General features: G+C 40.8%; 1 protein-coding gene across 2 annotated transcripts in view; it reads left to right on the top strand.

The window, feature by feature from the left end:
• The window catches only part of EVA1C (eva-1 homolog C), a 40,845-nt gene that overhangs the window by 4,962 nt on the left and 21,912 nt on the right, over positions 1-13,971 (top strand). The window contains exon 2 of one of the 2 annotated variants that reach the window (XM_026103618.2): positions 10,589-10,785. The exons of the other annotated variant lie outside the window; for it this stretch is intronic. Within the exon in view, the coding sequence (XP_025959403.2) occupies positions 10,589-10,785 (197 nt within the window). The remainder of the gene's footprint in view (positions 1-10,588; positions 10,786-13,971) is intronic. 2 annotated transcript variants of the gene reach the window in all.

The following is a 13,971-nucleotide window of genomic DNA, read 5'->3' on the forward strand; positions in this document are numbered from 1 at the left end:
TGCATTAAAAGTTTCCATTAGGTTCTGTGGCATTTACCCATTCCAGATTCCCCCAAATGCTCCAGACTCCCCAAGCAAATGCTTGGAGCAAATGCTTTGTTTGTAATAATGTGGCAGGATCAATCATGGCCAGCCACAAGGATGTAGAGAGGGGTTTTTTTGGTTTTGTGTTGGTCAGATAAAATCCTGTATGGATTTTCTTGAGTCCGTTCTGTTGACTCACTGTGGCAAGTGGAGCTTGTCCTTCAACCAGGATATTTAAAGAGGTGCTAAAAGGAGTGATGTCAATGATGCACTTCCTTGATACTGGATTGTAAATGTCAAATGCAAATTCTGGTTGCTTTGTTTAGAGAAAAACATTTCATTTTAGAAACATGTTGCGTTTCAGTAATATGGGAACCAAACCTCAAAGTCTGCTTGAAAGTCTCTCAAAGCTGGGTTTGGTTCTGGGATTTGTTCTGTGGAATAAAGAGGTGACATTTTAGTTTAGGTCATGTTGTTCAGACCCATCTCTGCTGTTCTAGCTGCTTTCCTAATGAAGTGCAGCTTATGAAATCCCATTTTACATGTGGATTTTCCCTAATAATTTTGTTGAATGCATGTTGAATGTTGAATGCAATTTTAATCATCCTTGTTAGAAAGGAAAAGGCCTTGGTTTTGTTAAGTTCCTACAGATTTTGTAAGAGCAAGCAGCTGGGACCTATTGGCATCCCCATGAAAGGATGCTGCCCCAAGAGCTCTCTCAAAGTGACTTAAAGCTTCATTTGATGCTTCTCTCCTGCAGTGGACACCAGGGAATCCAGCCAGGAGACATAAACCCTTAGGAAACCTGACTTCCTGGGCTATCTTGCTCAGAGGCCAACATGTTTGAGTCTGTCTGTCAGATTCTTACAGCTTTGGCTGAGGAACTCCTTTCGTTCATAACTGCGCAGATTACCAGCACCTCACACATCATGTATTGTTTTGGTTCAAAATAAATAGCAAGGACTAGCTCCTCCGGCCTGCCTATTCTGTCTGTAGCTAATACCCTTTAGAGTAAGACAGAGCTTCCAGACCATCTTAGCTTTATTAGAGAAAGTAGTTACAGACCTGTTCCAAATAAATACTACATTTTGATGGGAATGTTCCCAGACAGAGAAGGCACTGTCTAACCAGTCACCAACTATCACACTTCTGTCATCTTCCAACTATAATTTACAATTACAATTGAAATATTTTGATTTCTTACCAAACACAGAGAAAATATTGTATTGTCTTAAAGGGAGCTGAAGAGCAGAAGGAGGCGTGGTTGTGCCTTATTTGTTCAGCATTGGTGAGTCATTTCATCTGAATTTCTATGCATTTTAAGAGTTTTGTTTCAAAGGTCTATTGTGTGGCTTTTGGCAACAAATTAAATAACACTACTGTTTGGGTCCTAATTTAGAAATAATTTTAAAACATAATATAGGGCCTGATTGAAAGCCTATGCAGGTCACTGGAAAGATTCCCAAGGATTTCAGTAGGCTTTGGATGAGGGTCTTAAAGAATCCACAAATATCTGTCTGTTTTTCTTCATTGTTTTTATTCTTGTTTGGGAAGACAAGCATTAAGTTTTCAGAATCATTTAGCAGTTTTGGACCTTTCATTTCTTCAAGCTAAAAATGAGTAGGAGAAGAAGAAATGCTGTTATAAAGAAAATCATCAAGCTAAGAGCACAGGGTTTTTTTGCGTTTCTGGCTTGGATCTGCTGTACTGTAAGCTAACACTGCAGATCAGTGAGCTGCCAGAGGATGGACTCAAAGATCCAAAAGGCAATTTCCCTCTTCTCTGATTTATCTTATTCCCTGAAATCTGATTTTTTGAGTGTCAGATATAAATGGGGATGCATACAATGTAGAGTTTGACGCATAGTCTGTTTGCAAAATGAAGCCCATATTGTGTTTTCTGACGGGCTGGCAGTGAACAGATCCTCTCAAGTTTGCATGGAGGTTCAAGTTCATAAATCCAATCTTTCAAAGAAATATTTTCCTCTAGTCCCTGAAGTCCTCCTACGTACAGTCTTTGAGAAGATCGTAACTTTGCTGTCTCCTGGGCATAATGATTCACTCATTGTGTCTCCACATGAAGCTGCCACCAGCTGAGCCTTTCTCTTGTTGCTTCTCCTTAATGGTGCTGGAAGAGGCTACTATGTCTCCAGTCAAAAGAAGTTTAGTTTTTTTTTTTTTCTTTTTTTGGCAAAGGCAGAAAACAGCTCCAGAGTATCCCTTAACACAGCTGTATCTCTTGACAGCATCATAGTATAGGAGGGAGAAAATCTTCCCTTTCCACTGTAATAGTTCCATATTAAATCACAGGACAAGTATTCACCCATGAGGCTTCATGGAGTGGCTGAGGGAAGTATAGCTGACTATAGCATGGAGTTTTCTACAGACTGAAGTCTTCAAGGATCAGCAATGGTTTGCTCCTTCCTAACATGTACTTTCCTTGCTAAGAAACTCCTGTATACTTTTACCCAGGCCTACCAAGTGTTGTATACTACTCCTTCCCATTGATTTTGTGTAGAGGCATTGAAGTGTGTATAAGCACATAGGGAGAATGAGAGGGAGAAAAAAAGAAAGGGACAGAGTGAGTGAAAAAAGGGAAATGCATAGGGATCTTTCTAATTTCCTTAGAAAGCCATGGGTATAAAAGAAAAATAAGCATCACTCCTAGAAGACAGCACAAGGGAATAGGAAACTGTTGATTTGAAGGAAAGAGAAAACAGCCTTGGGAGGGTGTGGGAGAGAGAATAGGCAGCTGGTCCGTGACTGCAGGATTCATGGATTTTCCCACTCTACAAAAATTTAATACACAGAACTGCAATCCAGGTTGATTGGGATGGATATGAAGAGGTTAAGTGGTATCTGAAGAAACAAAGCCTGTCTGGTGAATATCACACCACAAAGTTACAGGAGGTCCGTCTTTTCTTTATGAAGTCTTGGTTTCATTTTTCTAAAAAGAGCTCATGGCTTGGCTTCTTGTGCATGCTGTTATTCACTGAATAAGCCCTTCTCTTGCCATATGCTCACATACTAGCTTTTGACTGAGTCCTTAGGCTGAATTATTTTCTGGCTCACTTGGGTCCCTTATTCTGGCTTGAGTAGAGCCGAGCTCTTGCTTAATTTGACTCTCAGATTTAGCAGTAATGACAGTTAGGACCAGTAAGATGCCTGTGATCCATGAGGTATGATTGTGCGGGAAAAGTTAAGCTAAACAGTTTCCTTAAGAAAGCACACATGTTGATAAAACAATTCATGGGAGACCTGACAGAGTTTTTTATCACTAATGCCTGCTTTGATTGTCATACTATCCAAAAAGCATTTTTACTTTTAACTTAAGCATTTTCTTACTGAAGGCTTAATCCTCCAGCTGTCTCACTGAGGCCAGTGAAAATAAGTTGCTCCATTAGCAGCAGTCAAATTTACTTTCCAGTATATGTCTACTGGCTATTCAGCAGCCTGTTTACTTTTAGCATGAATAAGGGAGTAAGTTGGAAGTGGCAGCTCTTATTTTGGCCTATCTACCTGGGCTTCAAGGAACTTGTAGGAACTTTATTTCTTTGAGTCCTCTTCCCCTCAGGTTTGAAATTGGCCAGTGAGCTCGAAAGTTGTTAAGTAAGAGAATGGCAGATGGACAAAGAGCACAATCTCATAAGCTTCATTTACTTCAGAAATGGCGGACTAAAAACTCAAGGTCTGATTCTAAAAAAAGAAATGGCTTTGGAAGCTCTGAAACCAAGCTAGAGATGTAGAACTGGAGAGCTGAAACTCTAGTTTTTCCAAGTGAGCATCTATCTCCACATCAAAAAGGTATAGATAACACCAATTTATGGAAAAATGCCCCAAATTAAAAATAAGATGATTATGCAAAAATTCTTTCCCTTGCATGGTAAGCTGGCTTTTTGTGATATCTTCATGGAAGTGTGAATCTTCAACCCATTGTGGGGGACTTTATGGGGACTCTAGAAATGTTTACAGCCCACAGGGCAAACATAAGGATAAAGTTAGTAGGACGGCAATCACAGGCAAGGAGGATGTGTGTTCACAGGAGTAGTGGAAAAGGCATATCTGAAAAAAACAAGCAATGGAGGGAAATTGAGTCAAGTTAGTGACTATGCAAAAAAGCATACATTAAGCAAGTAAATATCTTTATGTATATTTGCTGAGTGAAGCTGTTATGCTCATTACTCAACAGTAAGTAGAATAAATAATGCTTCTCTCCAAGGGCATTTCTTTTTGATAAAAGGCTGTAAGATTAAGTCTTTATAGAATGACTCAGACTGTATGCTTACAAGACACTTGGTGGGTGAAAAAGAATAAAGTGTTGGGATAAGGAACATAGTGTTGTGAATTTTAGAAATAGAATTGGAACATTAGTTTAGAACATTTTGCCCTCTCCCCCAATTATTAATTGTAAAAGTTCTTTACAGAAAGAACTTGAAGAGAACCAAGGTAAGAGACTAAAGAGAATTATGGGAGGCAGATCCCTGCTTCTGTGAACAGAGCCAAACAGGCACTGTCACATCCACTCACACAGTGCAGCCCTGGAAGCAGTGATGATGCAGTAACTCTGAACAGCATTGCCTACCGTGCAGTTGCCTCTAAAGACCAGCAGAGGATATGCGGTGGGGAGGAATGGAAACTCAGGGGGTAGTGTTTTTTCCTTCACAAGCCAATGGAGAAATACTGCATCCGTATCACAAATAACAATTAATGTCATATTGATGCTTCTAGCAGTGTTTGTAGTAGAGTTTATCAATGATTCAGTTATCACTGCATGAAATCTCTTCTTTCAAACCCATCAATCTTGCTTGTGTATTTTTAATGCCTGTTGGCACAATTCTTGGAAAAACTACAGGAGCTGATATAGATTTACCAAATGGATTAGCCATTTGGGACTCCCACAACAGTATAGGTGGTATTTCAATCTATTTTGATCTAAAGGGGATTCCTCTGTTTTAAAAGCCAGCTAGCAAATTGCTATGCTGATTAAGCTAGATTGAACTATGCAGAGTAACCAATATAATTAAATATGTATATAAAGGCCTGATTCTGAGAATCCTTGTGGGCTGTATGCTGCTCAGCTTCAGGCCCTAAAAATATTACCTTGCAAAGCTGCTGTTTTGCCAAAAAGACATTATGTCTGTCAACACTGAGATTGTATTTAATATGTGCTAGGCATTAGACTAACAGCTCACACTGTTCTTCTGGTTTGGTGCTTCCATATGGTGAAATCATGACAGTAAAGTGGGGTTGGACAGAATATACACATTGCTGTAATCTAACTCTGACAACTAAGAAAGGGCTTTAAGGCCTTGTGTCAGTGTCCTGCACCATAAGGAATGAATCCAGTGAATTCTAGTGCTTTGTATTGTCTTGTACCATACACAGGAGACGTAACACATTTCTTGGCTGAACACTTCCAGACTTTTTGGTGGTCATATTTTTTTTTAAACAGCAGCATTCAAAGTTCCCAGTTTTTCCATGTTTTTTAGAGAAGAAAAAGTTTTTTCTCAATTTCCATGCCTTCAATTTCATGACAACTGCTACCATTAGTGTTGTCACTCAAAGTAATAATACCAGGAGCAAATGGAGAGTATGAAAAACTACAACATTTAATAGTTCTGTTTTACACAAAGAGGTATCTATTTACTACCTTAACTCTCCTAGACCAGTTATTTTGTCTGTCATTGTCATTACAGTTTATCAGTCCTCCTTTGCAAGAAGAATTGATCAGTAAGGATTAAAGCTTTGTCCAGCTGCTCAGTCTCAGTGTTTTGTGTGCTTTTCTGGTGCTGTGTTTTTTAGCTGAAGTTCTTTGTCAGCACAGTTGATGCTGTGACTAATTTGGCTAATTCTGGAAGAAAGGATTACGCTTGGATTTTGCATTGGTATTTTGAATCTCAGTAAGAAGTTACAATGAATGAGTAGTCTGGGTTATGCAGACAGTTGGGTGGGATGGTACCTTCTGGCCTTCAAATCAATGGAACCTGTTTATTGCCGTATGATTCAGGCTTAACTTCTGAGCCAGTCTAACGTCTTTTAGATGATTTTGTATGCGGAGCACCACATACAATGCCTATGAATGTGTGCCTTGGATAAATGGGAAAGCTTCTAGTGGGGCTTTCACACAGTGATGCAGAGATGTTATTGAGACACTGCAGTATTGCCAAGTTTTTCTAATTTAGTCAAATCTCTCAATAGTTGTCATTTTCTTTAAAGTTTCATATTGTTTTAAGGAAGAAACACATTTATTATTTTTGAAAAAAAGAAAATCTATAGTCCTCCTATTTGCAGAATAAAGCTTGGAAAGGTGACTGCCGTGGCTAACCCCTCCATCACCCAACAACCCAGAAAACAAAGAGAAAGAAGCCACCATTGTGTTTAAAACCTTAAGCCCCTTAAGGATTTCTATAGGGTCTACTTAAGATTCTTTATGCTCAGTGTAAGAAACCCTGTAACTCTCAGGTCTTCTGGCTTGCCTGGCAAGGCGCACACCAGAGCCATGACCTGGCTCCACCGTAGGGTGTGTTGCGGTTGTGCTCTAGCCCTCTCTGTGGCCTGCTTTCCACAGGAAGCAGATCTCCATGTGTGCTAGCTGGGGAGGCATTAGGGAATACTTCAGCAAGCAGGGAACTGGTACTTAAAGGTGTGTTGTAGCACAGCAAGTGACTCCAGACACAGCCTTTAGCTCCCAAATTCAATTTTTTAATTTTTTTTAAAGAGGTTTCCTCAGAATTTGCAACTGGCAGATAATAATTAATTAAAGAAGGACAAAACGGGAGAGAGAGATCTGAATGGCAAATAGCACCTTGGAGTGCCTGTAGCCCAGATGATGTGCTGGGCCAGTGCCTAAAAGTGACACAACCCTGCTGTCTGCTTTGGATGGTGACACAACCCTGCTGTCTATTTTGGATGACCTGATTTAATTACCCCAGTTGAGGGAAATGCAGAAAAGGAAGCATGCTTCAGAAAGAGTGACAGACCCATTCAACTGTTACAATGTCCTTTCTCCCCATAATCACAGTCGTTATTAGTTATACAGATAAGAACATATTTTCCCCTAACCTTACATTGTCATTCAGCTGAATTTGTTGCCTTGAGGGAAGCGTGTTTCTGCAGAGGACTTGGTAAACAAAATGCAGGGGTACTTGTGGTCTCAAGAGCTTTGTACCAGGGTGACTACGAGGCCACGCTGCCCAGGGAGGTGTGGGAAAGCACCTGGAAACTGCTCGCTCCTGCACATGCAGCACTCCAGGCCCGAGGTGAGAGGTAGCAGCTGCCAAGGGAATGTTACTCCCACTCCGAGCCTGACCCTCCAGGTGGGCACGGGGCAAGCAGAGCCCTAGCGCGTGGAAGAGGGCCAGCGTGAGGAGAGGAAAAAAGCTGGAGCTTGTCAGGGAAGAAACAAGAGGAAATTGTGACTTCTTGAGTCAGAATCCCTTTCCACGGCTGGCTGTGGACTGCCCAGTGTGTACCACCCTTCATAAAGTGCTGAACGGTCAGCCTGGGTATATGCAGCCTGTGTGTATCGTAATAAAAAAAAGCAGGGTTACATGGTCTGCTGTGTGAGGCAAGCAATCCAGATAATAGTACGTCACCACTTCTCTTATCAGAGGTTAGCAGCCAATTTCCATTACTATTTTTATCCTTTATTGTGTGCAAATATGCAAGGATTTTAGTAACAGCAGGGTCACTTTAAAAGCCACTGGGAAGGCCAGGGAGCGTGATGTCTTATTTTCAGCAGTCCATCTAACACTATTTTTACAAGTGAACCATATTGCTATACAAAATCAGAGCAAGTTTTTTTTAAAAGCATTTTTTTAGAGGATTAAGTAGTTGCAATTGTTGAGGAAAGGTGCTTAGATACTGGATTAGGAATTTGCAGGATCAAAGTAGCAGTTAAGATGCCAGGGAACTCATCCAAATCACAACATAGCTGATATTCTTTAGGGAATACTGTGCTGTTTTGTATACAGCACTCTTGGTTCCAAGTAACTTAAAACCTGAAGAATTGAAATGATTACAAATATCAGACTAAATCTTTCAAGGTGTTGAGTGCCCGCAACTCGTGTTGGGCTGAATACTCCTTTACACTGTGGCCCTTTATGCTACAATGGCAGTGTGAAAGATATTCAGCCCCAGCAAATGCCCCCGGGGGCCCCTGTACAGTATCAGACCGTAGCAAAGTAGCTTGGGTGCAGTTGGGCATTTGGCCCATTTTCATGGCTATACTCAGCACCTTTCAAGAGCAGGGTGATGGAGGAGTGGCTCTGGGAGGAAGACTCCTTTATTTGTGATTTCAATCACACAGAAAGTATAGGGGATAGATTCTGCCAATTTTGTTTAATCTGTAAGAAGCTACAGGGATATCTGCAAGGCTGTTCCCCTGAGATTCAGATGCAAATGCAGGACATGAAATTCTGTCCATCCTGAATTCAGTGGCAATGCTCAGATTGAGTTTGATGTGGTGAGGAACTCACCTGCAGCTTTGGTGCCTTGGAAGATACACCTGGCTGACTCCTGTGCTCTGTTGGGCTATAGAAGAGGAAAGGCAAAGACAGTAACAGTGCACACTTGCCCTTTTTTCAAACTCACTAACAAATAGGGGAGCTCAGTTTTCATATGCAATTATTGCAGCTGGAAAAGATGCCAGGGAATCAAAATATTTCATTTTATGATATAATTTACATGGAATACTTATATTTTTATTTCAAAGCCATGTTTTCTTCGAAAAAATGCTCTTTGGTTAAAGGTTTAAAAAGGGCAACATATCTGAAAACTTAATGACGTGAGGGAACTTTTTTTCCATATTTTCTAAGAGAAAACTGAATTTCTTTTTTTCTCTTTATGATATGAAATAATCATCATTCTGTTTCTGATTCAGCCACCAAAACAAAGAGAAAAGATGTTTTTTCTCCATTATACTTAATAGTAATAGTGCTGCTGTCACCACAGTGGGGTAAGGATGTAGGCAAAGCAAGGCTTCTGAGCAGAAAATAGTAGCTTTATTAGACCACTTACATGTTTGGAAAAGAGACAAAGATCAAAAATTAAAATTCTGAAAATTAAAAAGATACTTAGGTAATCATTTTCTCAGTTTTAAAGCTTCTACAAACCTTTTTTTCATAACAAATAAACCAGCAGATTCTTTTAGTACCTTCTCCTTACTGAATAAGTTGGTTTTGGAAGGTTTTGTTTTGGATTTTTTTTGCTTTGAATGTGGATGGCCTTGCTGTTCTAGAAGTTGGGTATTGATTTGAGAGAGGGCTATACAGAATTTAATGGATGTGTGAGAATAAAAGAAAACTATTCAAGTAGAGTTATTGTATACACATGAGTAGAAACTTTGATTAACGGTGAAAGAGTTAGAAAAAAGATTTGTTTTGATTGCAGTAAATTGGGTTGTCATAAAACTCATGGGGAAAAATATTTTTGTGTCTAATTTCTGTGGATTTACTTTAACTATAGGACATGGAAGGATCTTGTTTCACTTGTAAACTGGTATTCACATGTCCTTTATCTCCAGTGTCTCACACATCTCTTCCTCCCATTCATCCACAAATGCTCTCTACTTTAGGATAGATTTCAACCAGGTGTGATGGAGGGGTAGAGACTGCAAAGTTTCACAAATATAGGTGAGGAAAGACTTTGAATTAAATTACTGCTAATGATTTTCAATCACAATGGCTAACTTGTAGTGGTCAAAGGTAGCAGTCTGCATGTTGCTGCCAGAGTATTTTGCAGAAGAAGAGAGAGAAGGGCAGAAGGAGGTAGTTTTAAATATATTTGTGTTTATAAGAGAAATCTTGTCAAAAAGTCAATACACAATGAAACACAGATCAGAAAAACAGCTTTCATTACCTCTTCTGCTCATGGGACTACTCTTTAGAAGATGCAAGTGGATGGTACATGTGGACAGCCACATACAGATCCTACCTCTCTCTCTCCTGATAACACTGGCAAATTCTCTAGTAAATACAAAATTCTGTATATTTTAGTTTGGTTTTTTTCTGTCTGACTGTCCAGCATTTATGGGCAGCCTTTCTTCTCAGTTATCCTAGCATGTGATTCAACTATATACAGAGAATCACTTTAATCATCACTTGGGTGAAGCACAACTACCTAGGGACCTGGACATACAAAATGTCAGTTTAAGGCAAGCTGCAAAGAATACCTCAACCAGTTAGAATGAAGGAGTCTAGGTCACAAAACCAGATAATAGCCCTTCTTACTTTTGAGAACATACCCTGGGATCACTAGTAACCACAAATGTCAAGGGCTTGAGCCCATTTGTTGTCTGTGAAATTACATCTCCGGCACCGTGCTGCTGCTGGGGTACTGGTACAGCTCTGACTCACTGCCACTTACTGCATCACAGTGCCCGCGACCTGTTGTTTTTCAGGCCTGACGTAAAGGTTGACCCATTCATAGAACCGCGTGGTGTGGCAGCAGGCTGTACTTCCAACCTTGACTGCGGTGCCCTTTCCAGAGACTGACTGTGGTTTTCATATTACCTAATGAGCTTATCGTTTCCTGTACTAGTTGTAACACAGCTAAATATTTTCTAGGTTACCTAACCAAACTTCTGCAAAATCACACTGCATATGCCTGCGATGGGGAACATTTGAGTCTGCACTGTCCTCGGCATTCAACAATAAGTGTTCAGTCAGCGTTTTATGGGCAGGACTACCAAATGTGTAGTACCCAGCAGCCTGGAACCAGGATGACAGAACCCATAAACTGTGTGGCACCCACTTCTTTGCAGGTATCACATGTAAAGGTTCTTGAGGCAAAACGTTTTTAACGATTTCTGTGTGGTGAGCTATACTGTATGAAAACTGCAAGTATTCACAATGTTGAATGAAATGACGTTGTATTGCTGTCCATTTGTCATGTAGAGTATTACATGAGGAGGAGTTCATCTGACCAGCAGGAGGTATCAATCACATGCCTTTCGATATTCCCATAGGCTTGTGAGCAGCTTTGTAGGTTTCCTTCTACTTCGATAAGCCTTCCTTTGAAAACCCCATTCTCAGTGGTCTTTAATGTAATCAGTTCCCTTTTAATCAAGGACTGGGTTGTGACCGAGTAGGCCAATCTTAATCCATCACACAGGCCCTCCTTATGCCCAGGAGAGGATACACACCTGACATGGCTCGGTTACAAATGCACCAAATATAGTGGCATTCTAGCAGGAGTTTGGCTTGTTCGGTGCATATCTTCAGTCATTGAAAAGGCCCAGTGACAGCTAAATAGCAGATCCTAAGCACTTCTGTAGCCACCTACATGTCCATAAATACAGGGCTTTTATCAGTAATACGTTATGGTTTGCTTCCTGGGCCTTACACTTCATAAATTATTACTTTCTGCTATGGAGACTTTTTAACAAGGCTTAGAAGGTCTGGCTTATACTGCTGTCAAAAGCTTGTTTCATCTTAGTGAAAAGGTCCAGTCTCAGGCCCAATACAACGAGTCACTGCAAAAATGGGAAGTCAGTGGAATCTGAACACATTCTATCAGTGAAGCTGTTATAAATGCTTTACAGAAGCTTTGCTTCTTTGAAGCATTTGTGCTTGTAGCTGGCACATTGCTTTTTGACAACACGGTATCTGTGTTCCCACCACTAGTGAGTTGAAGGGTTTAACAAAATGGTTTGGGTGTAATATCCTCTGTCCAGAAACAACGTTGGGGCAGTTTTGTAAGTGTGGCTTGCACATGCTGTACTGCAGCTTTTAAAGACATTCCAGAGATGACCTGTGGGCCATGTGAAAGTACAGCTCTCCACTAAAAACTGTAGGCCAGATGCATCCTTGATGTCATTTTACTGACTACAGTGGAGTGACACCAGTGATTATTTTGGGACTGTGTGTCTTGAGTGCCTTTGTCAGATCTCCATGGACAGTTCCTTCCCTTGGGTATAATAAACACAGCATGGGATAACTGCTGTATAAACCATCATCAACATTCAGGCACTGTGACTGATCAAAGACGTGAAAGCATTTTGAGAAGGCCATAAACGTGAGAGATACGAATGCTCTGCATCTCGGGGATTTCCGGTTCTGTCAGGGAGAAGAGACATATCCTGTAAACTGATTTCTTAGAAAAGAGCACCAGTGATCTCATCCCCCTCCTCCCCTTCCCTTTGGAACCATATCTGCAATCTGCATAATCAGGCATGATGCTGTCCTGCAGACAGGAGGAAGCATAACAGGCATTTTATAGAGTGACCTCTTATTAAAAAGATCACAGCAAAGTTCGATCTGTTCCGAGATATTAATAGCCCAGTGCTATCTTGGTGCAGGTATCATTGTTTGCTTTCATGGCTGCGTGTTTTTGCACAGCAACACGATAGAAAATGTGACTGCTCTTTGCATTAAGTAAAGGAAAATACAAACCAATGCACAGGAGATGGTTCAGCTCAGGTGCAAACAGAAGGTGATTCAGTAGGGGACGGCTATCCCCGCTTAGTCATGATGTAACTCTATTTCCCTGGCCTGTTCTAGAACAATCCCAAATGAAGGAGGAGTTGTTTGACTTGCCACATTTTAAAAGAAGAATTGAGTGATCAAATTAAGTCTGCTGTGCTTTTTCTTTCCTTTTAAACTCTTTAAAGTGCACTTAATCCTCAAAAAGTGTTGGATGCAAGTCCTCTTATTCTACGGAGGGGGACAAAAAGATGAGAGTGTTACAGGATCACTGCAATGTGCTGCCAATGTGTATCATTTCTGCTTGGGAGGAATGGCTTCCAGGGATGAGAGAGGAGATTCAACCACTGCCAACTCTCTGAGCCCGGAAACGAGTGCAGCTTGTGCTAACCACAGTGGTAAATTTGTGATTAGGCCTTTTGGCATGACTGAGACCCCTTCTGATGAGAAATCAGAAAAATTTCTGATGGATTTTATGGGGATACCTAAAAGTATCAGAGAATGGTATCTTACAGTTACTCCTGACATGATTTGGCTGACCGAGAGACAATGCACTACATATCACAGTCTGCAGTGATTTTAATCATCCAGGATCATGGGCACAACACAGATTATTCAAAAAAAGTGTATAGAAAGCCCTCTCTAAACTGGGTTTTGAATGTGAACAGCAGTTTCATAAGTACATTGCTTACCCATTTCAACTCTTTTCTTAAATGCTTTGGCTTGTGACTATTAAAACTGGCCTCAGACTCATCTCAGACAGCACTGTTATTTTTTCCCATTTTCACTATCATTGCTACAGCTCCAAAAGCACTGATGAAGTAGGAATGCTAGTGTGAGCAAGCTTCTGGCGCTATGAGTCCTCAGTGCTTTTGCTGGACTCGGAGCAGGTCCACGTGAACATGGTGGCCTTTCTACTGTCCTCCTTCCATTGCCACTCCCAGTGAAACAGCACAATAAGAACCATGGTATATTGCTGGGCAAAAAAATCTGGGGTAGATGTGGCCTTAAAACAGCATTTAAAAAAAATCGAGTAGACTTAGGACAGACAGACACACATCTGTACCGGACAGTCAAACCAATTCTGAAATTGGTTCTAGCAGCAAGTCAGGTAAATACTTAATCATGTGTATAACTGCAAGCAAGAGAGGTCCCCTACTGAGTGCCCCTTAGGCAGCATATATATGGCTTAAAGTTAGGCATGTGCTTAAGTATAGCTAAGCACACCAAGTCTAGAACTCTTTCAAATTAAAGTATTACAGGGCATGGTAAACTTAAGCAAGATGAAATGGTTAAAAAGTCACCTTTCTGACTTGTTGGTTACCCCTTCAGCTGTATGTCCCACTCCCATGAATGTTGTCGGGAAGATGTGTGTGTGCCTCTGGCACCTCTATGAAAAGACTGGAGGCTGAGCATGCTCTCATCTGTTTTGGGCTCTGTACTGAGTCCAAAACACCACTGAGGTGGTGGACACACAGTGAGATTTGACTGCCTGGTTGGTGACAGAGGGAAAAGTAACAAAAACC

Source organism: Dromaius novaehollandiae, chromosome 1 (assembly GCF_036370855.1).
Source record: "Dromaius novaehollandiae isolate bDroNov1 chromosome 1, bDroNov1.hap1, whole genome shotgun sequence".
Lineage (NCBI taxonomy): Eukaryota > Metazoa > Chordata > Aves > Casuariiformes > Dromaiidae > Dromaius > Dromaius novaehollandiae.